Source organism: Myotis myotis, unplaced genomic scaffold, assembly GCF_014108235.1.
Source record: "Myotis myotis isolate mMyoMyo1 unplaced genomic scaffold, mMyoMyo1.p scaffold_m19_p_16, whole genome shotgun sequence".
Lineage (NCBI taxonomy): Eukaryota > Metazoa > Chordata > Mammalia > Chiroptera > Vespertilionidae > Myotis > Myotis myotis.
The window spans coordinates 46,440,531-46,464,468 of record NW_023416320.1 but is presented as its reverse complement, the minus strand read 5'-3'; the positions used below and the strand labels follow the sequence as shown (position 1 = coordinate 46,464,468).

The window sequence follows — 23,938 nt, the reverse complement described above, 5'->3', positions numbered from 1 at the left end:
ATGTGCTGTTGCTGGTTTACAGTTGGAAGGGGTCACAGAACAAGGAATATGGTGCATGTAGGAGCTCAAAACAGATTCTGTCCGACAGCCAGCAAGGAACTGGAGACCTCAGTCATTAAACCTCAGGAGCTGAGTTCTGCCAGTGAGAAGAATGAGCTTAGCATCGGATTTTTCTCCAGAGCCTCGAGAGAACTAAGCTCAGCGAATACCTGGATTTAAGCTTTGTGATACCCTGAGCAGAGGACTCAGTTAAAATGTGCAAGCCTTCCAGCCTATGGAACTAGGTATGAGCTATTAAATGAGTATGGCTATAAACCACTGAGTTTGTGGTATTTGTTACACAGCAATGGAAAACTAATACAAAGTTTGTGAACAGCAAGCAGTTGAAGGGTACAGTAGAGTATCTTTTCATAGCACTTAGTGTACTGTGTTGTAACAGATTATTTGCTTACCATAAGTAGCCTGAATCTTACTTCATGTTGTAGTGGCATCATCAACAGAGTACTTGGTATTCAGCAAGTATTTGTTCAATGAATGAAGGTAAGGATTTATGAAGTGCTAGTTGGTGAAAAAAAGGCAGCTGAAGAAAAACAAGGAAGGTCAGAAGATGCAGATCCTAACACAGTAACTCAAAAGCCAAATTAGAAATCGTAGGATGATGGATATTAGTGGTTGTTAACAGAGTCAGGAGTTGAAAAGTCAAAATGAAGATTTTGCCAGGGAAATCCCACTCCTGAGGGCAGATTGTTAAGAGTAAAATAATGACCATTAAGACAAGATTTGAGTAATAAAAAACAGATCCTGGTGCCTCACATTGTCTTGCAAAAGTTAACATGCTGTGTGTCTTAATATAATGAAAAAAGTGGTTTCCATACACCAAGAAGAATTGTTAATATTCTCCTTTTTGTTGATACCACTGTTAAGCATATACAAAGCCTACTATTGACTAAAAACATATATGCGTACTCGGTTTCCTGTTTAATGGTGGAAAAGGCCTGTTCTGTGAATATTTGTAAGCATTAGGGAAAGAATTCTGGGCATGATAAAAAAAGTTAAAAAGGTGGGATCATAAATTCCTATTAAGTTTCTAATGTCATTAGATGAAGGTGATAGAAACAACTTCTACCAGAGGTTCCTTAGGCCTTATTATGAAAGTTGCATTAAACTAAAAATGATAGCTTGGGATATATCATGTAATGCCAGAGAACTGACTGATTATGTGTTTTTTTTTAACTAGAATATATTTTGTGGGCATGGAAATAAACAAACTTTAGAAGTTAGCCATTTATTATATAGAGACTTGAAACTTGTTGGGGGATGGATTTGTGTATGAATCCATCCCCCATATAGGACATTGCAGGGCATCATAAAATTAAGACAGATTTGACCACGATTCTATAGGATGTAGGAAGTTACATATTAGTGATAGTGTTTTTTCTCTATCCTTTTAAATTGATGCCACTATTAGATATTTTGCAAAAAAAAGGTTTCTGCAAGGAATAGAGGAGAGAGGCAGCTCCTAATGGAAGGACAGTTGACATGATTTGACTTTGGTGTGTGAGCTTCTACCCCAGCCTGCATTGGCAAAGTTTCAAATTTATAATCAATGCTAACCTAAATACTACTTAATGTTTTAACTATATTTGAGACTATTCAGTATTTCTCAAGTTTTAAGACACCTAATTCTCTCTCGACTTCCTCTTCATCTTAGAAACTGCAATTTCCTTTGCAGGAACAACTTCCTGCCGAGTGCCGCTCTCTTCGGCCACTTCTGTATTGGATGCCCTGGGTTTTACCTAAAGCCATAAATGCATTGCAACATTCGGCCATTTCATCACCCTATGAATTGAGAAAGTCTAGCAGGAAATCACAAGTGGACTGTTCCAGACACGAGCCTCATGTTTCTTGGTTGCTGTGTCATGATAGGCAGTTGGTGTTCATAATGGCAGTTATGAAGAGGACACTTTGTAGAAAAAACTTCTTCTGTAGGGATATACTCGAGCCTAATAATCTGGAGAACAAAATACATGTAGAAAAAATATTTTCACTGCAGTCTGAGAAGGACCCTGTCAGTCAGTGCTGTTTTTCCTTATGGTCATATTAAGTTCATTAATTTCCAACAGTGACTTTTTTGGTTTGTCTGTTTGTTTTGTTTTTTAAAATGTTTTGTGTTCTGGTCCCCCCTCACTCCCTTTAACAGAATGGAAAGAAATCTCCATTTGTTTTTCCTTCCATTCTCTCCCGTGTTCTGCTCTGCAAATCTGTTATATACTGCTAAACTCATCTTTTCTGTTCAAGAACAGATATCATGATCATTATTTCCTGAAAAGATGGCTTCCTAGACATAACAGTAGGTCAGAACCTATCACGTCAATAGTCTCTGTAAATTTTTGTTGTCTCCAGGAGGGTCTTTTTATGTGTGTGACATCTAATGCGGACAGAAATCTGTCTGCTCTCCTCGCAAAGCAGAAGGACCATTTTGGTTTCCTCCTCTATCAGCTGTAGTAGTGGTGCAAGGTGCATGTCCCCTTTGTGGCTTTTTAGATGAAGCAGTTGCCCCTAGGGCTCCCATCATATAAAGGAAAAGTATATTAGGGAACGTTATTTTTCTGCTATTGTTATTTGAAGATCACGTAAAGAGAAGTTTTCATGAGAAATATGTTTAGAATTTATTTACTTCATATTCTTCCTTACAGTAAATTTGTTTATGCCAATCTATATTCTTAGAGCCATGCATGCATAAACCAATTGAGGCTTTCAAGGAGTTCACAGTCTCAAAGAATGGATAGACAGATATACAAATAGTTGTAGTACATAGAAATTCAATAATAGAAATGGGTACAATATCTGCTGGTGACAAGAAGAAAAGTCCTCTTTAACATCTAGTAGATATATGGTAAAGCAGTATAGGAAAATATTAAGTGGTAGAATCTAGATAGTGGATATAGGGGTGCTTGCTGTAAAATTCACTCATAATAGAATGTTGGTTGTGCAAAGGAAGTCTTCATAGATGTAGAATGTTTGAACAAAGTCTTCAGCACTGAATATGAGTTTGCCAAGTAGGCAAGAAGAAGGAAGGGCATTTTAGGAAAAGAAATAGTGTGTAAAAAGCAAAAGTAAAAAAGAAAGAAAAACCAACATTTTGGAAAAATTTAATAATTTGGTATAGCTGAGTTAGTCTTTTAGGAAAGACTTTTATGGAAGAACAGTAGGTACTGCAATTGGAGAATTAAGATCATGAGGGACTTGAATGTCAAACTATTTTCTTTTTATTTATTTTTACAAAAAATAGGGAGAGTTCTCCCATATTTAACAAAATAAAACTGACATCTTTCTTGACTACACTTACACTGCAGCTTCTGCCTTATCTATTCCCCAGCCTGTGTGAAGCAGAATTCCTCGAGACATATCCTTAACCAGTTAATGCCACACGTCCAAAACAGAAACCATCCCTCTGTGTCTATAGACGCTAATGGCCTACAAAGGGTTAAGTCTCTACTGTCTCTCTCCCATCTCCAGTCCAACATCTGCCACTCCCTTCCCATGGGTGCTGCTCTCCAAGGCCACAAATGACCTACAGGCAAACTCTCCGTCTCTATTCTACATGGCTGATCAGCAGCACTGGCACTACTGGTCATTTGCTCCTCCTTAAAAATAGCAATCAGACTTTTTTTTTTTTTTTTAAGGGAAGAGAATGAAAATCATGCTGTGTCATGGAACTGATTTGCTTCAATTATAGACCTGTGAGTCTTGCTGGGTGAAATCGTGATCAAAGAAGTTTAAAACTGTGATAGCTTATGGGTTCAGATGGGCCAGGTTGGAGTCCCAGCTGTCATTACTTTGTACTTGGGAACAAATTACTTAACCTTCTCAGGCCTTCTGTATGAAATGAGTATAAAAATACCTATCTAGCCCTGACCGGTTTTGCTCAGTGAATAGAGCGTTGGCCTGCAGACTGAAGGGTCCCAGGTTCGATTCCCGACAAGGGCATGTACCTTGGTTGTGGGCACATACCCAGTGGGGAGTGTACAGGAGGCAACTGATTGATGTTTCTCTCTCATCAATGTTCCTAATTCTATTCCTCTCCCTTCCTCTCTGTGAAAAATCAATAAAATATATTTTTAAAAAAACACCTATCTCATAGGGCTATAGTAACGATTAAAAGGCATCATGAAAATAAAGCTGCTCGCACACAGTAGCTTGCTTTAAAAAAAAAGCTAGGGAGAACTTATTAAAAACTAGAGGCCTGGTGCATGGATTCATGCACCAGTGGGGGGTCCCTAGTCCTGGCCTGCGGGGATCGGGCCAAAACCGGCTCTCCAGCATCCCCCAAGAGGTCCTGGATTGCAAGAGGGTGCAGGCCAGGCTGAGGGACCCTGCCAGTGCACGATTGGGGCTGGGGAGGGACCCCAAGAGGGCTCCAGGGCGTGTCTGGCTTGTCTCACCCAATCCCAATCAGCCAGACCCCAGCAGCAAGCTAATCTACCAATCAGAGCATTTGCCCCTGGTGGTCAGTGCATGTCGCAGAAACTGGTCGAATGGTTGGACACTTAGCATACTAGGCTTTTATTATATAGGATGGCTCGGTCCTACCAGGTGGTTGGAAAGCCTCAGCCTGGAACTCTGGGGTGTGGTAATGACCTTTTTATCCTAACTGCTGGTATCCTTTGCCTTCTAGCTCTGCCACACTGACCACATCACAGCTCCCTAAACAGAGCAGGATCTTTCTTTCTTCATATTTTTGTTCTGGTTGTTGCCTTTGCTTAGAGTGCCCTCTTCTTCTCAACCTCTGTCCCACTTGTGAAATACCGACTTATTTTCAAGTCACCTATTCTAGGGAGACTTTTTCATCAATGTGCCTTGTCCATAACCTTGGCCCTTGTATCCCTATGAATCCTCCCATACCCCACATATATTCCTTCTATATTGTAAGTTTCTTGAGGGTAAGAAACATATCTTATTTATCTCTTGTCCCTGGCTTAGAACAATGCCTGGCACATAGCAAACATGTAATCAGTGCTTGATGAATGAGTAAGGATAGGCAGGCTTACAGTTGGTATAGCCTTTGTTGGACATTGGGATAAGACAAGATACTATTTGTGTTCTTAAGAACCTTATTGTGCTTTCCATACTTTTCATTTAATCCTCACGATGACTTGGTGAAGTACCTAGTATTTCTACTCTTTCATACTTTGAGACATTGTTCAGGTTATACCACTAGTCAGTGCTAAAGCTGGAATTTACAACCAGCTCTCTCTGAGTCAAGGGCCAGTTCTATTTCTACTGCATCAGTTTGAAGCTGTCTTGTTAACCTTGGCTATTTCTCATATTGCCTGGAACATTGCTTTGCATGTATATGTCAGGGAGTTAAAATGTTCTTTTAGTTGAATTATTGTCAAAAGTGAGTCATTTTTGTGGTAAGAACAACACTAGTAATCTTACAAATGATATCTAACTTGAAAGAATTAACACAAATTTTAAAATTCTTAGCCAGGGTTAGATTCTATTTTAGGTACAAAGGAAATGGAAGAAATACAAGGGCTAGAATTAGAATAGGGCCTTCTTGAACTTATTCCTTACTTACTAAGCTACTGATCTGAATGTGGGAAGTAGAGGTAAACATGAAAATATTTAGATCACTGTTATGGAGCACATTCCTGAAATGGTATTAAAAAACTTGATTAAAAATTTCCAGTTCATCAGGGAAATAGTATTTCAAATAGTGCTGCTACTTTTATAAGTAAATGATAAAGATCACAAACTTCTCTTTAGAAAGGCTTATAAAAATCATATTTGGCCTGGCTGGCATGGCTCAGTGGTTGAGCGTCAACCTATGAACCAGGAGGTCACAGTTCGATTCCCAGTTAGGGCACATGCCCGGGTTACGGGTCTGATCCCTAGTAGGGGAGTGTGCAGGAGGCAGCCAATCAACGATTCTCATGATTGATGTTTCTATCTCTCCCTCCCTCTCCCTTCCTCTCTAAAGTCAATAAGAATATATTTAAAAAAAATAATTTGTCAAAAATTTCATAGACTATCCCTGTATTGCCAGTTTTATTTCAAAAGACTGTCATTGTCTAACTCTTACTTAGGGCACTTTAAACATTTCTAATCCAAGAAAAGTTTCACTCTAGATTGTGGAGAAAATTGAATATGATTAGTTAACCTGATTTTGATATTTTGAAGGGGAAATACAAACATTTGAGATTTCCAGGTTTAAATTTGGCAGTGGTCTAATTGAAAATTTTCTTTCTAAAGAAAAAGGTTACTGCTTTTTATTATGTGGGTTTACCAATATCCATATCCAAAATAAGTCAGTATTTCATTGATGTGCAAATAAGGGAGGATTTCAGGCGTATTACTGAGTTGTTTAAAATTTCTATTGAATTCACATTAATATTTGATTGTATTGAAATGTAGTATTCTGGCTTAAGTTTCATTTTTTAGAATTCCAAATTAAAAAGAGAAAGTAAGAAATATAATGATCTTCAGATAATAATAAATGTCCAGGGTTATAGGCCTAGGAAAAATAAATCGTGGAAAGTGCTTGCCCCTCAGGTTTACTTTTCAATTGCTGCTGTCCATGGTGATAATCATGTGTTCGTTTACCCCTTCCCCCCCGCCCTTTTAATAAAAGTTGTGCTGATGATGAACTGTTATCATCTGTTCTTTTAGGTTAATGTGTTTTACTCATGAGAGATGTGGTGCTGGTTTCCACTGAGCCATCTTTTTTTTGTTGTTCATCTGGGAAAATTTTAAAAATAGGATTAGGACAAATGTGAAGAAAGTTAAAAGGGATTTCAGAAGAAGGAAAGGTAGATAACCTGACATTTCTCTCATGTTAAAGTTAAAATAGCATAACAGTTTGTCTCTATTCTTGGCCTCTTTGTGACAGTTTAGTTTTAGCTGAGTTGTAACCTTCTGATTTATTCTGGACAACCTGACTTTTAATTACACCTAATTTAATCAAGGGTACAAAGCCTTCTTTTTCAAGAAAGGCCATTTAAGAAATAGACAGTGTTTAATTTTAATAGATAAGGCCACATGGATGTTGTAACCAAAACTGGCAGACAGTTCTGAAGGCATGTGATTTATTGTTTTTTAAATCTAGTTCACATATTTAATTTATTTATTTCACTCTTTCTTTTTTGGTTTTGGTAAAATAACCCAAGAGTTAATAGCTATTAACAAAACACTCTTTTTTTTTAAAAGCACGAATTCACCAGTGAGGTCCCTTGGCCTAGCCTGCAGGATCGGACTGAAACTAGCTCTCCAACATCCCCCGAGGGGTCCCGGATTGTGAGAGGACCCAGGCCAGGCCGAGGGAACCCACCAGTGCACGATCGGGGCTGGGGAGGGATGTGGGAGGTTGGCCAGCCAGGGAGGGACAGAAGGAGGGCTCCAGGGTGTGTCTGGCCTGTCTCACTCAACCCCAATCAGCTGGACCTCAGCAGCAAGCTCACCTACCGGTTGGAGCATCTTTCCCCTAGTGGTCAGTGCATGTCATAACGACTGGTTGACTGGCCAGCTGTCTGCCCCCTGGTGGTCAGTGCACGTCACAGCGAGTGGTTGAGTGACCTTAGCATATCATTAGCATATTATGCTTTGATTGGTTGAACGGACGACTGGACACTTAGCATATTAGGCTTTTATTATATAGGATGGATAAACATGGTTTTGTTTGAATTCCACTTTAAACCAAGTATGTTCTCAAGGGTGAGGTTTCCAGAACTACCTTTGCTGTTTCTAGTTTCTGTTGAAGCAAAAACAGTCTGACACTTTTTTCATTTTGTTCTTCCATGAGTGTCCAAGAGTAATTGTTTTCAGAGATGACTTATCTCCATAATATTGTTTTAGCTCAGTGTGACTAATAAAAGGGATCATATAATAAGTGTATTATTTACTGTACATTATCTTTGAGTTATTGAAATAGTGATGAAATAAGCATTATGAAACATTATGCCTTTTAGGTTCCTTAATATTAATGGCTTTACTGGTTCATCTTTACTGAACGCCATGGTTATGGAAAAATACACAGGACAAATTTCTTCTTTAGAGATAATTCACTTTGCCTTTTGGCGTATTTGTAGCACTTGAAGTTAAATACACAGAGTGGGGCAAAAGTAGTTTACAGTTGTTTGTGTGGACAATAATACAATCCTATCTAATAATAGACAAACATGGTAATTGACTGTACCTTCACTATGCCTCTCATTGGCTAATCAGGGAGATATGCATATTAACCGCCAACAAACATGGTGGTTAATTTGCATACGTAGGCGCGAAGTGGCGGAGCGAAGACTGAAGGCGGCTCCGGCAGGACCAGTGAAGACTGAAGGCGGCTCCAGCCGGAGCGAAGGCCTGGGTCCCGGGGGCCAGAAGAAAACCGGCAGCCAGGGGAAGGGAAGGCCCATTGCATGAATCTTTTTGTGCAACAGGCCTGTAGGAATTCATAAATAACAATACAAGAACAATCTGTTTCACGTATTTACAACTGTAAACCTACTTTTGCCCTGTACTGTGTGTGTGTGTGGTTTTCTAATTTCCCCTTATTCTTTTGGTTGGCATTATTTTCTGGACTGAGCCTGGAATAGTGTGTGGAGAATGCTATGTAATAGTGTGGCTTGCTGAGATTATCCCTTAACCTGTTGTGTGACTCTGGACCACTGTATTTTTAAATCATTTAATCTTCCTCTGTATCAGTTTATCTAGTTTGTCTTCATTTATCTTTTTTTAAAAAAATATATTTTTATTGATTTCAGAGAGGAAAGGAGAGGGAGAGAGAGACAGAAACATCAGTGATGAGAGAGCATCATTGATCGGTTGCCTCCTGCACGCCCCCCACTGGGGATCAAGCCTGCAACCTGGGCATGTGCCCTTAACTGGAATTGAACCTGGGACCCTTAAGTCCACAGGCCGACGCTCTAGCCACTGAGCAAAACCAGATAGGGCATTGCCTTCATTTATCTTAAAGGAATTTTGTGAGGATGATTTTTAAAGGGTTAGGGTTGCCTTCTGGTGTTGAGCTGTATGAGTTCTTCATATATTTTGGAAATTACCCCTTATCAGATGTATCATTGGCAAATATGTTCTCCTATACAATGGGTCCCCTTTTTGTTTTGTTGATGGTTTCTTTTGCTGGGTAGAAGCTTTTTAGTTTGATGTTTTCCCATTTGATTATTTTAATCTTTCTTCGTCTTGCCCTAACAGTGGTCGGCAAACTGTGGCTCGCGAGCCACATGCAGCTCTTTGGTCCCTTAAGTGTGGCTCTTCCACAAAATACCGACTTCTGCGCATGGGCCACGAAGTTTCAATCGCACTGTACATGCGCGCCTGCACGTGGTATTTTGTGGAAGAGCCACACTGAAGGGGCCAAAGAGCCGCTTGTGGCTCACAAGCCGCAGTCTGCCGACCACTGCCCTAGGAGATGTACCAGCAAAAATACTGCTATGTGAGATGTGTGGAATTTTACTTGCCAATATGTTCTAGGATTTTTATTATTTTGTGACTTCAGTTTAAGTCTTTAATTCATTTTGAGTTTATTCTTGTGTGTGATGTAAGTTAGTAGTCTAGTTTAATTTTTCTCCATGTACCGGTCCAATTTTCCCAGCACCATTTACTGCTCTTGCCTCCTTTGTCAAATATTAATTGATCGTAAAGACATGCGTTTATTTCTGGGCTCTCTGTTGTGTTCCATTGGTCTGTATGCCTGTTCTTATACCAGTACCAGATTGGCCTCTGGCAAATCTGCTCTCCTCCACGGGGCTCAGCGCTGCTTGGTGAACTTTGACCCAGGAGGTTCCTTTTTGAGCCTTGTCATTTCTCTTTTCCCCCTTTCTCTTAAGATGCCTTTGCCATGCTGTTTTTTATTTTCTCCTGGGGCTTTGGACATTATGTGGTAGAGTGGTGCTTCGTGAACCCACATTGATAGAACTTGAGTTCTGTTGTTCTCATCGGGCTGGAATTTGAGGTTGGAAACATATTTAGTTCAGGAAAGACAAGCCAAGTGGTTTGCAGAGGTGTACCCATGGGTGTAGCTTGTTAAGCCTGTTTACCTCAGGAAAGACGGGTGTTTTTTTCTTCTTTTCAATGTGCTAGAAAGTCTATAGCTTTGGTTTTCCCTCTCTACCTGATTTTCATGAATAAAGTTTCAGTTACAACACATACACCAAATAGACAGGGAGAGTATATCTCCTGTCAGTAGTTTAAGACTCTCTGTTGCCTAGAATGGTGTTGCTTTTATTGATTTTTTAATCCCAATAGAAAATAAAGTTATGTTAGTAACTGGGAGTCTGAGGTCCTCTTGTGGTTTTGCTGTTCTTTTTCATACAACCAGGGCAGTTCTTGATAAATCACCAGAGACTGATCCATATGTGTAAGGGGTGTGTGTGTGTGTGTGTGTGTGTGTGTGTGTGTGTGTGAGAGAGAGAGAGAGAGAGAGAGAGAGAGAGAGAGAGAGAGAGAGAGAGAGAGAGGATTCCGCTGGAATTTAAAGACTGCATAAGTAATTATTTTGGTGTCCTCCCCTCCCACTGCATCCATTGTAGCCAGAGTGATTCTTGACACTTACATAGCAGGCCCTCAATTGATTTGTAATAAATTCCACTTTACAACTGGAGTGGAAATGAAAGCATTTGCTAACTAAATTTGCTGGTTTATCAGCCTCTAGCACTCTTTCAATTCCCCTGGTTTTTAAGAGCTGTCTTGGTTTTGGTGATTTGACTTGCCACAGCTACCATGGCATATCTTCTGTAGGGTTTTTGCTATTGTCCCCACTTGCAACTCTTTGGATTTACAAGTTTCTAAGCAGGCAGGGCCTTATAATTCTCATTTTCTTTTCTTAAAATGCTACTGACTATTCTCATTACTAGTGTGACTTTCAGAAAGGGAGGCTGACATGGTGAATTCAGCTTGGCTCTCAGTGATCTCATAAGATTCTCTATAAGGCAAGTCTGGGCCTAGTCCGTATGGGATGGGAAGCCTCAGAGAGCAGAAACCAGTGTGCTGCAGGATGTGGCCTGGGGAGGCAGGCCTGGCTCTGTGAGTCAGGGCACAGCCAGCACCTGTCCCATGGCAGCAGGTGCACAAGGTGTCTTCGCTGAAGCAACCACCCATACCGTCTCGCCTAGGCTTAAACCAAGATCTTGAGACTCAGGTTTTTGCATTAAATATAAGTCAGGTGAGCTGTTCTTTGTTTTATAATTGGTTATTTCAAGGAATAATTTTAGTTTAGTTACTTTTTTTTACCAGCTGGGTAAAAAAGTATTTAGCTACAAAGGTGTCATTTAAAAATAAGGAAGTGATCATTTATTACTGCTACTCCACTGTTGCTCTTTGTGTGACTTATTTATAAATTTTAGAATGAAAAGCTGTAATTTCTGAGAGAGCAGTGATTCATCTGGCTAATTTGTTTCATTTGTTATGGAGGTAGCTTTACCACAGAGGCATTGCAGTTAGACTGACTGGTTTTTTACTTTGTTAGTAGACACAGTTTTTATCTAAGAGGACTCTGCACATATAAACTTTCATACATGGAATTAGGTTAAGATTTGATTTACAGGAAATGGGACACTCCAGTTCAGGGGTAGCTCTTTAATTATTTAAATGCTATATTTACTTAAAAAATTCTTTCCTAGACAATAAATTCCCCATTTTTGATGGGCGTGATGATTTATCTTGATGTAAGAGAACGTGTGTGCTCTCTCTGCCCCGCTCTGGAGTATTGCAGGGTGTGGCAAGGTAGGTTTACAGTTGTGGGTATGCAAAACAGAGTTTATTCTTGTATTATTATTATTTATGAATTATTGTATTATTTTCCACAGGAACAACTGTAAACCTCTTTTGCCCCACCCTATAGTGTTTGTATTATTGTCTCTTGCTTCCTGTAAACTCTAAACTTTCATTTGTCTGGATTTGTCTGTGTATCTCAAGTATCCACTATGCTTTCCTGCCTTATATGCTTTGTTCTCTCTGTTCTCATCTTCATCTGTTAAGAATTTTCCAATCCTTTGAAACCCAGTAGAGGTTTTATTTCTTCCAGTTGTGTCTGCTAATTTCATATTAGTCAGAAATAAAAGCTTCATTGTTTGCCCATTCAAAACATTTAGTGTGAGCCATATTTATAATATCTCCTTTATTTGATTTCAAGCTCTTTATGGAACTGTGTCTTATTAAATTTTCTATCTTGCATTAGCCTTATACTTAGTGCATACTGTATTAATATTTGTTTAATGGAACATTTTCCCTATTTGAAAATATTTAGCAGGTAGTTAGGCCTCTTGGTTGCAAGTAACAGAAAACAAATCTACCTAGTTTAAGAGGAAGAGTAAATTCACTGGATTCGTGCTAGTGTATTCTGAGGAATCCTAATATATAAAAACCCAGGATCTGTAACATCCAAAGTGACCAAAGGCTCGACCGACCAGAAGTCAGTCCTGCAGTCAGTGCTGGGTTGCCGTGGCGACCCAGCAATGATGGCTGCCAGTGCGGGCATGGCGACCCAGCACTGACTGCTGAGGGAGCTGTGGATCAGGCCCAAAGAGAGGCCTGGAGAGAGAAGCAGGGTCTGATCCGTAGCCTTCATGGCAGCTGTTGATCAGCCCTTGCCTCTCTCTTTCTCTCGGGGCCTGGCTAGCAGCCAACACCTCTCTTTCTCTCAGGCTTCTGCTGGGGCTGCTGATCAGCCCGCCTCTCTGATCAAGCCCATTGATAGGCCCGGAGATGCTGACTGGCATAGAAACCGACCAATCAGAACCAAATCTGGGTGAAATGCAAGGAGCCAATGGCTGCCTAGGAGGCGGAGCTTTTGATGCTGATTGGCATAGAAACTGGCCAATCAGAGCCTAATCTGGGTAAACTGCAAAGGCAGAACCTACGGTGGGGGCTGAGGAGGGGTTTTAAGGGCAACAGCTGTTTGGTGTAGGTGAAAGAAAGCGGTTCAATTTTTTAATAACCAGTTTGGCAGTATAGTGCATAGGGCTGGCTATCAGTCCAGATATAGGGATTATGTATTTTTGTCTGCCAAGAGCATCTCCTGATGAAAAAGGCTTCTCCCCCACCCCCATTTAAGCAATCCTATCCTATATAATCTGTCTATACTACTAAAAGGGTAATATGCTAATTAGACTGGGTCGACAGGCCATCTTCCAGATGTCTTACTTCCTTCCAGACAAAGCCATAATGGTGGGGGCCAAGGCAGAGACTGTTAGGGGCTATCAGCCGGCAGGGGAGGGAAGTTGGGGGTGAGATCAGGCCAGCAGGGAAGGGCAATTGGGGACAACCAGGCTGGCAGGGATGGGAAGTTGGGGGTGAGATCAGGCCAGCAGGGGAGGGCAGTTAGGGGTGATCAGGCAGGCAGGCAAAGCCAGTTAGGGTCGATCAAACAGACAGGCAGAGGGGTTAGGGGCAATCAGGCAGGCAGGCAGGTGAGCGGTTAGGAGCAGCAGCATCCCAGATTGCAAGGGGGATGTCCGACCACCTGTGGGATCGGTCCTAAACCGGCGGTTGGACATCTCCCATGGGGTCCCCGATTGGAGAGGGTGCAGGCTAGGCTGAGGGACACACTGCCCCCCCCCCCACACGAATTTCATGCACCGGGCCACCAGTCCTATATAATAAAAGCCTAATACGCTGTATGTCCAGTCATCCATTCAGCCAATCAAAGTATAATATGCTAATGATATGCTAAGGCCGCTCAACCGCTCGCCATGATGTGCACTGACCACAAGGGGGCAGTCGGCTGGTCGACCATTTGCAATGACGTGCACTGACCACCAGGGGGGCAGACTCTCCGACTGGTAGGTTAGCTTGCTGCTGGGGTCTGGCCAATCAGGACTGAGTGAGAAGGGCCAGACACACCCTGGAGACCTCCCACGGTCTCTTTCTGGCTGGCCAACCTCCCGCATCCCTCCCTGACCCCAATTGTGCACCGGTGGAGTCCCTTGGCCTGGCCTACGCCCTCTCCCAATCCAGAACCCCTCCGAGCCAGTTTTGGCCTGATCCCACAGTGGGAGCACCACTCAGCCAGAAGCCGGGCTCGCTGAGGCCCACCCACTAATCCTCCCCATTGTCCCTAACTCCTGTCCTAGGCTGAGGAGCCTGGGACAAGTGGAAGGGCCACTCTTCTTCCTTCCACTGGGGCTCGGTCCCATAGATAGAAGCTGGCTCAGGTAGGGTCGGTGGCAGCTGGGGACGGTCACAGCGTGAGTGTCCGGTGTCGGGATCGAGGAATGTAGCTGGGCCTGAGGCCAGGAATGTGAGGCTGTGGCCTATGGTCCTGAAGTTCTCCTAATGTAGGATTAGGGGGTTGGAAAGTGGGAAGGGCAGAGACAGGGAGTGTGGAGGGGCCCAGTGCTTAGAGTTTGTGGGGGTTTACCCACTTGTCAGTGCCCCTGTACAGGAAGCCCACTCTTATTCAGAAAAATGGCAACAGTGCTGAGGTTGTGAAAGGCTGTTCTAGGATGAAATGCAAAACTTTAGGGAATTAAATGAAAAGACATTTCAGAACAAAAAGATGAATTTAAATTTGGAGTTATCAAGTAATGTATAAAGTTTTTAGTGTCAAGGATCTTAATTTTCAAACAAAATTATTCTTTTGTTTATGGCTTATTGTTAATTTTTATTGAGAAGCTGTGTTATAGGGGAAACATATGACTTATTTATGGATTAGCAGCTGCCTACAGTAATTTAGGCATGTAACTGAGATTGTGAAAAGGGTAGAGGAACTAAGCTATTAATTTGAGGTTTTTTTACTTACTTTTTCTTCTTTTAAATGTTCCTAGTAACAGGTGACTACCCAAGCAGTTTTTTGAAAGAGATATGGGGATTGGTGATATCCTTTTTAGCTCTTAAAACGGATGTAACTATAAAATCCTCTAAAAGGCCAAATGCGATAAACCTTTTGTCTTATGTAGATTAGCAAATGGTGAAAATTCTAGTGCTACCCTCCACGCACCAATGCACATGCATACACATATACCCATACTACACTATGAAATTATACTGGCACAGAAGATCCATTTAACTAAATATACAATTTACATTTAGTAAATTTAAAATGTATAGGTATTAAATTAAAAGGGGCTACTAATATACTGAAAAATTAGTGTTGAAGGATGAATGGTTGCTGGCAGTGGAACAACATGGGACTGACTTGCAAAACCAAGTGATGGGAAAATAAAATTCATACCAGATTTAAGAATTTAAGTGGGCAAAGACGGAGAACATCACAGAAGAAAGTTTTGATTTCCCTCTCTAGTTCGGCTATGTGATGTGAGTTTCTATTTGTAATCCAGTTTGCAAAATATTATTTTGGTAGTTTAGAAATTTGAGTCGGGGGAAGAAGAAATATTTTAGGAAATGTTATGAAAAAGAGGCAGTGATTTAATATTCTTATATAGTTCCTGATGATATTAGCAATTTAAAACTAGTCTCTGGAAAATATTATATTGAATTTGTGCTGGAAAGTCTAGTTTTCATCTTTATCCTTGGAGACTCCTTTGGTAAATTAAGTAGTTTACACATGAAGAGGCAATTTTCTTTGGTTCATAAGAAATATTGAGTATTATTTACCTCACATTAAATTTCAAAATCCAAAAAAATTTATCTGTTTTCCAATAGGTGTTAGGTTGTAGTGACTTTCATCAGCCATTTAGGTTGGTGTTACTAGTTCAGTTTTCAAAACTGACTATCTGGCACATTTCTGTTAGTTTACTGAAGGAAGTTTGAATATCCGTACCTAATTTGGTGGATTCTATGAGAGAATATCTTGCTTACAGTTGGTTTAATCCCATCTTGACTTTGGTTATATGGCCTGATACTTTGGATTTCATGTCAAAATAGAAGTTTAAGCTACTGTATGTACAAAGTTTAAGATACTGTACATTTAAAGTTATTTACTAATTATAATTATAAGGGAATAGAATAATAGACATGTATAAATAAGTACTTGAATAAAGAATTCTTCAAATTTAATTGCATATTTCTTAATTTTTTCAGACAAGTTCTACAGAAATTTTGGAGTATTCATCAGATGGTGAAAGCAAAGATAACTCAGAGAATGGCTTTTTCATTGAGTCCGAATCCTCTCGCAAACACCCGGTGGAGTTTGGATCAGATGGAGGAAAAGTTATGGACAGACGGGTAATCCCAAGGGTGAAACCTACAGACAGCATTTTGTACACCCCCGAGAAACAGATGAAGTTGCCTAGGACTCCTGAAAAATCAGCAAATAAGAAGCAGCTTTCAAGGTGAAATTACACCTTTGAAAATGTTTTTTAAAGCTTTTCTCTTTCTTTAACAACCCACATATCTAAAATGGTAATTTAAAAATGCTTACCCGTTTACTTGGGACGGAAAACTGTGAGAATAGAATTGTAATTTCTGTAAGTAATTATGGAAGTCTGAAGTTCTTGAGATGATGTGTGGAATAGCTCACCCAAGTTGAGCATTCCATTTCAGTCCTAACCAGCTTAGGTGACTGCTTTCTTTCATGGAGCTTGGCTGTTTGGGTTTTCAAATTCTATTGAGCATCAGTGTTTCAGGTGATTTCTTAGACAATTAAGACAAGTAAATGCCCATTTTCAAGTAATTTATAGTCTAAAGAAGGAAATAGAAATACATATGTACTATTCAGATTACTTTAATGAGTATGGTTACGGATATAGGGAAACACGTGGAAATACAAAGATGCATGAGAGAGCAAAGACTCATGGACAGGAAACGGGCTGGTGTGCATGTCAGAGGTGTACCATTGAGGACATGTTCCAACACTGTGTAATCCATTGTCTCTTTGTGTTTTAAACTAGAACAAAACAATAAACTCAAAACCCCAATGAAAACAAGAAGGCAAGTTTGTGGAAAGCAGTGTTTCAAGGAAAAATGATTTCCAGTAGGAAGAATCAATGTAGCTATGAAGAGCACAGGTTTGGATCTGTTTAGGATATGTCTGCATCAAGACATGGCAAGAAGGGTGATGCACATTGAGACTCCAGTAATGTTTGTGGCCTAGTAGGAAAGAAGCCAGGGACTAGGGATCCAGGAGTGCCCAGAACTCAAGGAGTGGAGATAGTTTTGTGACTCCTCGGCTAGGAGGAGGGATTCAATGTAGGAAAGTGGGGAGATTACTGCTAGTGGCTTGAAAGGAATCCAGTGTCTAAAGAGATTTCAGAGAAAAGGAGAGACAGATTTAGACAGATGTTTAGGATAATTGCTCTGTCAGTGTTTAAGAAAAGAAGCAGGGGAGCAAGGCCTGGGGTGGAGAGGCCTGTCTTGAGCATAGGAGTGGAGGGAAGAGTATAAAGATATGACTGAGTCTGTTTGGATAGGTGAAGTATGTTGAGTCAGTTCATGCCTGTTTACTATATACTGTATATATCATTTTACTTATTTATTTGTTTATATTTAACATAAAATATGACAGAAGCCCTTATGCTCAGAGTTTGGAAGTTATAGCCTCAAAAGAGAATGGTGTTCATTTGTAGTAGTCTCTGGAGAGAACAGGAATAAGCCAATTAAAGAGATTCGAATGTCCTTGTTGAAATCAATTGTGTACAATTATAGCCAGTGATGTTCCCAATCCCATTAAGGCAGCGGTTCTCAACTTGTGGGTCACCAATCTGTGGGTCGTGACCCCTTTGGGGGTCGAACGACCCTTTCATAGGGGTTGCCTAAGGCCATCAGAAAACATACATAATTACATGTTTTTGTGATTAATCACTATGCTTTAATTATGTTCAATTTGTAACAATGAAAATACATCCTGCATATCAGATATTTACATTATGATTCATAACAGTTATGAACAAAATTAAAGTTATGAAGTAGCAACGAAAATAATTTTATGGTTGGAGGTCACCACAACATGAGGAACTGTATTAAAGGGTCGTGGCATTAGGAAGGTTGACAACCACTATAATTATATATGTGTTTTCCAATGGCCTTAGGCGACCCCTGTGAAAGGGTCTTTCGACCCCCAAAGGGGTCGTGACCCACAGGTTGGCGACCCACAGGTTGAGAACTGCTGCATTAAGGCCATACTATGTGGTGAAAATGGGCATCCCTGTCTTGTTCCTGTTCTTAGGGGAAATGGTTTTAATTTTTGTCCATTGAGTATGATGTTGGCTGTAGGTTTGTTATATATGGCCTTTATTATGTTGAGGTATCATCCCTCCATTCCCACTTTGCTGAAAGTTTTTATCAAAAAACGGTGTTGGATTTTGTCAAATGCTTTTTCTACATAAATTGATATGATCATGTGATTTTTGTCTTGCAATCTATAAATGTGCTGTATCACATTTATTGATTTGCGGATATTTTACCAGTCTTGCATCCACAGAATAAATCCCACTTGGTCATGGTGTATAATCTTTTTAATGTATTGCAGGATTCGATTTGCTAAAATTTTGTTGAGGATTTTAGCATTAATGTTTATCGGGGATATTGGCCTGTATTCTCTTTCTTTGCAGTGTCTTTATCTGGTTTTGGGATTAGGGTAATACTGGCCTCATATAAAGAGCTTGGAAGTGTTCCTTTCTCTTGAATTTTTTTAATAGTTTGAGGAGGATAGGTGGTAGGTAATTCTTTGAATGTTTGATAAAGCTCTCCTGTGAAGCCATCTGGATCAGGGCTTTTGTTTGCTAAAAGTTGTTGTGTGTTTTTTAAATTACTGCTTCAATTTCATCAGTAGTTATCAGCCTATTCAGGTTTTCTGATTCTTTCTGATTGAGTTTAGAAGATTGTATTTTTCTAGGAATTTGTCTGTTTCATCAAGGTTGTCCAGTTTGTTGGAATAGAATTGTTCATAGTATTTTTTTACGATCCTTTGTATTTCTGTGGGGTCAGTTGTTAACTTCAACTCTTTCTATTCTGGATTTTGTTTATTTGGGTCCTTTCTCTTTGTTTCTTGGTGAGTCTGGTTTGAGGTTCATCAATCTTGTTTATCCTTTTAAAGAACCAGCTCTTGGTTTTATTGATCTTTTGTATTTTTTTGGTCTCTATGTCACTTATTTCCACTCTGATCTTTATTATTTTCTTCCTTCCACTTACTATGGTCTTCTCTTTTTGCTCCCATTCTAATTCTTTAAGTTGTAGTGTAGATAAGTTATTACAACTTTTTCTTCTTTTTTGAAGTAGGCCTGTAGTACTATGAATTTCCCTCTCAGAATTGCTTTCACTGTGTCCCATAGATTTTTGGATTGTTTTGTTTTCATTGTCATTTGTTTCCATGAGGTTTTTTATTTATTCTTTGATCTCTTTGGTAACCCATTCATTGTTTAATAGCATACTATTTAGCTTCCATGTGTTTGATTGTTTTTGAATTTTTTTATTCAAAAAAATGATTTCTAACTTTATGCCATTGTGATCTGAGACGATGCTTGATATGATTTCAATCTTCTTGAATTTGTAGAGACTTAGGCTGTGTCCTAACATGTGGTCTGTCTTTGAAAATATCCCATATACACTTGAGAAGAATGTATATTCCGTAGCTTTGGGGTGAAGATGTCAATTAGTTCCATCTGATCTAGTGAGTCGTTTAGGATTGCTTTTACCTTGTTGATTTTTTTGTCTAGAGGATTTATCCAGTGATGTCAATGGGTATTAAAGTCCATTACTATGATTATATTGCTGTCGATCTCTCCGTTTATATCTTCCAGAAATTTTTTTATGTATTTGTATGCTCCTGTATTGGGTGAATATATGTTTAGAGGAGTTATATCCTCTTGTATCGATTCCTTTAGTATTATGAAGTGGCCTTCCTTATCTCTTGTTATTGTATTCACTTTGAGGTCTATTTTTTCAGATATAAGTATTGCTATCCCAACTTTTTTTTCCTCTCCATTTGCTTGACCAATTTCTTTCCATCCCTTCACTTTCAGTTTGTGTGAGTCCTTTGTTCTGAGATGGGTCTCTTATAGGCAGCATATAGATGGGTCATGTTTTCTTATCCATTCAGTTATCCTATATCTTTTGATTGGAGCATTTAAACCATTTACGTTTAAGGTTATTATTGATGGGTACTTTTTTGTTGCCATTTTTATTCTTTATGCCTGTGTTTCTCCCTCTCTTTCTATTCCTTCTTTTTACAAAAGCCACTTTAGGATTTCTTGTATTGCTGGTTTGGTGGTGATAAACTCCTTTTTTTTTTCTTTCTTTTTTTTTTTTTATCTTTGAAGCTCCTGATTTCACCTTCAATTTTGAATGATAGCCTTGTTGGATAGAGTAGTCTTGGATTCCGTCCCTTTTCATTACTTTGTATATGTCATGCCACTCTCTTCTGGCTGAATGTGTTTCTGTTGAGAAATCAGTTGATAGTCTAATACAGCGGTTCTCAACCTATGGGTCGCGATCCCTTTGGGGGTTGAACAACCCTTTCACAGGGATCGCCTAAATACATCCTGCATATCAGATATTTACATTACGATTCATAATAGTCGCAAAATTACAGTTATGAAGTAGCAATGAAAATAATTTTATGGTTGGGGGTCACCATAACATGAGGAACTGTATTAAAGAGTTGTGGCATTGGGAAGGTTGAGAATCACTGGTCTAATGGGAGATCCCTTGTAGGTAACTTTCTGTCTTCCTCTTGTAGCCTTTAAGATTCTTTGTCTTTAGCCTTTAAGATTCTTTGCTATTTTAATTATGATGTGCCTTGGTGTGAGTCTTTTTGGGTTCATCTTGTTTGGGATTCTCTGTGTTTCCTGGACTTGTGTGACTTTTTTCTTCCCCAAGTCAGGGAAGTTTTCTGTCATTATTTTTTTAAACAGGTTTTCTGGTCATTGCCCAGCTTCGTCTCCTTCTGGCACCCCTATTATGCAGATGTTGTTTCGTTTCATGTTGTCCCAAAGCTCCCTTATACTCTCCTCCTGCTTTTTAATTCTTTTCCCCAATTGCTGCTCTGATTGGGTGTTGTTTTTTTTACCCTGTCTTCTAACTCGCTGAACTGTTGAAACCCTCCCAGCTGTCCTTTATTACAGCTATGCCATTCTTCATTTCCTCTTGATTCTTATCTATGTTGGTGTATTTCTTATACAGCTGCTTATAATTCTCATTGAGTTGCTTGTAATTCTCAGCCAGATGTTTGAGCATTACTTTGAATTCTTTATCTGATAAATTACTTGCCTCCATTTTATTTAGTTCCTTGTCTTTCCTTTGGGAATTGTTTCTTTGTCTCCCCATTTTCGCTGTTCCTTTGTATTTGTTTCTATATCTTAGATCAAACTACTATGCCACCCAGATTTTCTTTTTTTCCACCCAGATTTTGGGGGTAGTCCTATGTAGTAGGTGTTTTGTGGGACCCAGTGGTGTAGTCTCTCAGATCTTCTTAGCTGGGTTTTCTAGGAAAGCCTCCTACTTGAGTTATTTGGGTTCTCCTGATATATTTGGGTCTTGGATGTTATTGTCCTTTCATGAATGGAGTCTCCTCACAGGTTGTCTGATTATGTAGCTCACCCCCCACCTCGTTGTGTAAGCTGTTGTGGATGTGCTTGGGTTCTGGGCTCTTGTGGTGGGGATCATCTGCGAGGTCTCACTGGTGTGCAGCTCACCTCGTGGTCCCACAGCCCACAGCAGGGGTGGTGTGCAACTCTGTGACTCACCGTGGTGGGGGTGGCGTGCAAGTATGCGACTCACTGTGTGGGGTCCCCAAAGTCTTCAGCGGGGGTCCCTTGTGAGGTTCTGCTGGTTTGTGGCTCACTGCGTGGGTCTGTGGTGGTGTCCAAGGCCAGTCTGGATGGTGGTGAGGCTTTGCCCCTAGCCGCTGCTCTTCCCCCCCTTCAAGATGGCATGGTTTCTGTGTCTTGTTGAGTCTTTTTAAAGCTTTTTCAACTTTATCTTTTCAACCAGCTATTGGTTTCATTGATCTTTTCTATTATTTTTTTAGACTCTTTGGGCTTTCTTTGTTGTTCTTTTCCTAGTTCCTTTAAGTGTAAAGTTAGATTGTTGGAGATTTTTCTTGTTTCTAGAAATAGCCCTGTAATTCTATGACTTTCCTTCTTAGAACTACTTTTGTGATATCATATAGATTTTGGGTTGTTGTGTTCTCATTTTCATTTGTTTCAAGATATCTTTTGGCTTCTTCCTTGATCTCATTGTTAACCCATTCATTGTTTAATAGCATTTTATTTAATTTCCATATCTTGAGTTTTTTGTGATTTTTTTTAGTTTTTTTCTTTTGATTAATTTCTAGTTTCATAATAGTATGGTCAGACAAGATGTTTGATATGTTTTCACTCTTCTTAAGTTTATTGAGACTTGTTTTGTGTCCTAATATGTGGTCTATCCTAGAAAATGTTCCCTGTACACTCAAAAATAATGTATATTCTGCTAATCTTTGGAGTGAGATGCCCTGAAGATATCAATTAAATCCATTTATCTAGTGTGTCATTTAAGGACGTTATTTCTTGTTGATTGTCGGCCTGGAACATCTAGTCATTGAGGTGTTAAAATTTTCTACTATGCCTGTTTTACTGATGTTCTCTTATTAAATGCCCATCAATATATGCTTTATATATTTACGTGTTCCTCTTTTGGGTACAAAAATGTTTTCGAAGGTTATATCCACTTGTTGGATTGTTCCCTTTATCCTTATGTACTGTCCTTCTTTGTCTCTTAGTATAGGCTTAGTTTAGAAGTCTGTTTTGTCAAATATAAGTGTTGCTCCACAGCTTTTTTTTTTTTTTTTTCATTTTTATTGGCATGAGATATCTCTTTTCCATCTCTTTATTTTTAGTCTGTGTGTATCTTTCCTTCCGAGGTTTGTCTCTCTTATCCATTCAGCTACCATATGACTTTTGATTACAGCATTTAAGCCATTTACAATTAAAGTGATAATTGATAGGTATATATTTATTATCATTTTAGTCTTTTAATTATATTCATCATCATTCTTCTCCTTTTCCTCCTCCTCCTCCTCTTGCTCCTTCTCCTCTTTCTCCTCCTTTCCTCCTTCTTCACCTTTTCTTTCTCCTTCTTCATCTTTGTCTTGTCTTTTTAATTTTTTCTTCTTTATTCAACCTTATATCTTTAATAGTGGTTTGGTGGTAAAGAACTTCTTTAACTTTCTTTTTCTGGGAAGGCGCTATTTTTATTTTTTAAATGTGGAACACTTCATGAATCTGCATGTCATCCTTGCTCAGGGGGCATGCTAATCTTTGTCTCATTCCAGTTTCAGTACACGTGCCCTCGAAGTGAGCACTCTCCTTCAGTTTTAAATTATAGCCGTGCTGGGTATATAGTCCTCGTTGCAGGTTCTTGCTTTTCATCACTTTCAATATTTCAAGCCAATAACTTCTGGCCTGAAATGTTTTTGTTGATACAATATATATGTCTTGCTCTCTTTTCCTTCTCCCTTCCTCTCTTTGAAATCAATAAAAACATATTTTTAAATAAATAAACCAGTCAGAAATGAAGAATACAGTATCTGAGGAAGCAATATAATCTTAAAAGAAGCAAGAGGATGAAACACCAATCAGAAAGAATATATGCACCCCTATGTTCATAGCAGCACAATTTACAATAGCAAAGATCTGGGAACAACCCAAGTGCCCACTAGTAGATGAATGGATAAAAAATCTGTGGTACTTTCTACCATGGAATATTATGCAGCAATAAAAAAGAATCTCTTACCTTTTGAGATAGCACGGAGGGACCTGGAAAGTATCATGCTAAGTGAAATAAGTCTTTCAGGGAAAGACAAGTATTTACATGATCACACTCATATGTGGAATCTAAGTAACAAAATAAACTGATGAATGGAGTGGAAACATGGAACAGAGTGCAGAATTTTGGAGGGAAGGAGGGACAAGGTGCGTGGGAGGTAATCAACCAAAAACCTTGTATGCATATATGCATAAGCCATGGACATAATCAATAGGATGCTGAAGGCCTGGGGTGGGGGGCTGGAGTGGGCAGGAAGCGGCCAATTGGGGGAAAAGTGGGA

The 23,938-nt window shown here is 39.6% G+C and overlaps 1 protein-coding gene and 1 non-coding gene across 16 annotated transcripts in view; one reads left to right on the top strand and one right to left on the bottom strand.

Moving 5' to 3' along the window:
- SPIDR (scaffold protein involved in DNA repair) overlaps window positions 1-23,938 on the top strand; it is a 285,103-nt gene that overhangs the window by 53,956 nt on the left and 207,209 nt on the right. For 13 of the 15 annotated variants that reach the window (XR_004972557.1, XR_004972556.1, XM_036338725.1 and 10 more), the window contains one exon: window positions 15,997-16,247. Coding sequence is in view for 13 of the 15 variants with exons in the window: in XM_036338725.1 (XP_036194618.1) it covers window positions 15,997-16,247 (251 nt within the window). In the remaining 2 variants the exon portion in view is untranslated. Of the gene's footprint in view, window positions 1-11,050; window positions 11,180-15,184; window positions 15,271-15,996; window positions 16,248-23,938 lie in introns of those variants that run through there. The other 2 variants (XM_036338739.1, XM_036338737.1) reach the window with 2 other exon arrangements.
- Window positions 23,091-23,194, bottom strand: LOC118671074. Its single transcript, XR_004972589.1, has one exon. It is a non-coding gene; the product is annotated as a U6 spliceosomal RNA (small nuclear RNA).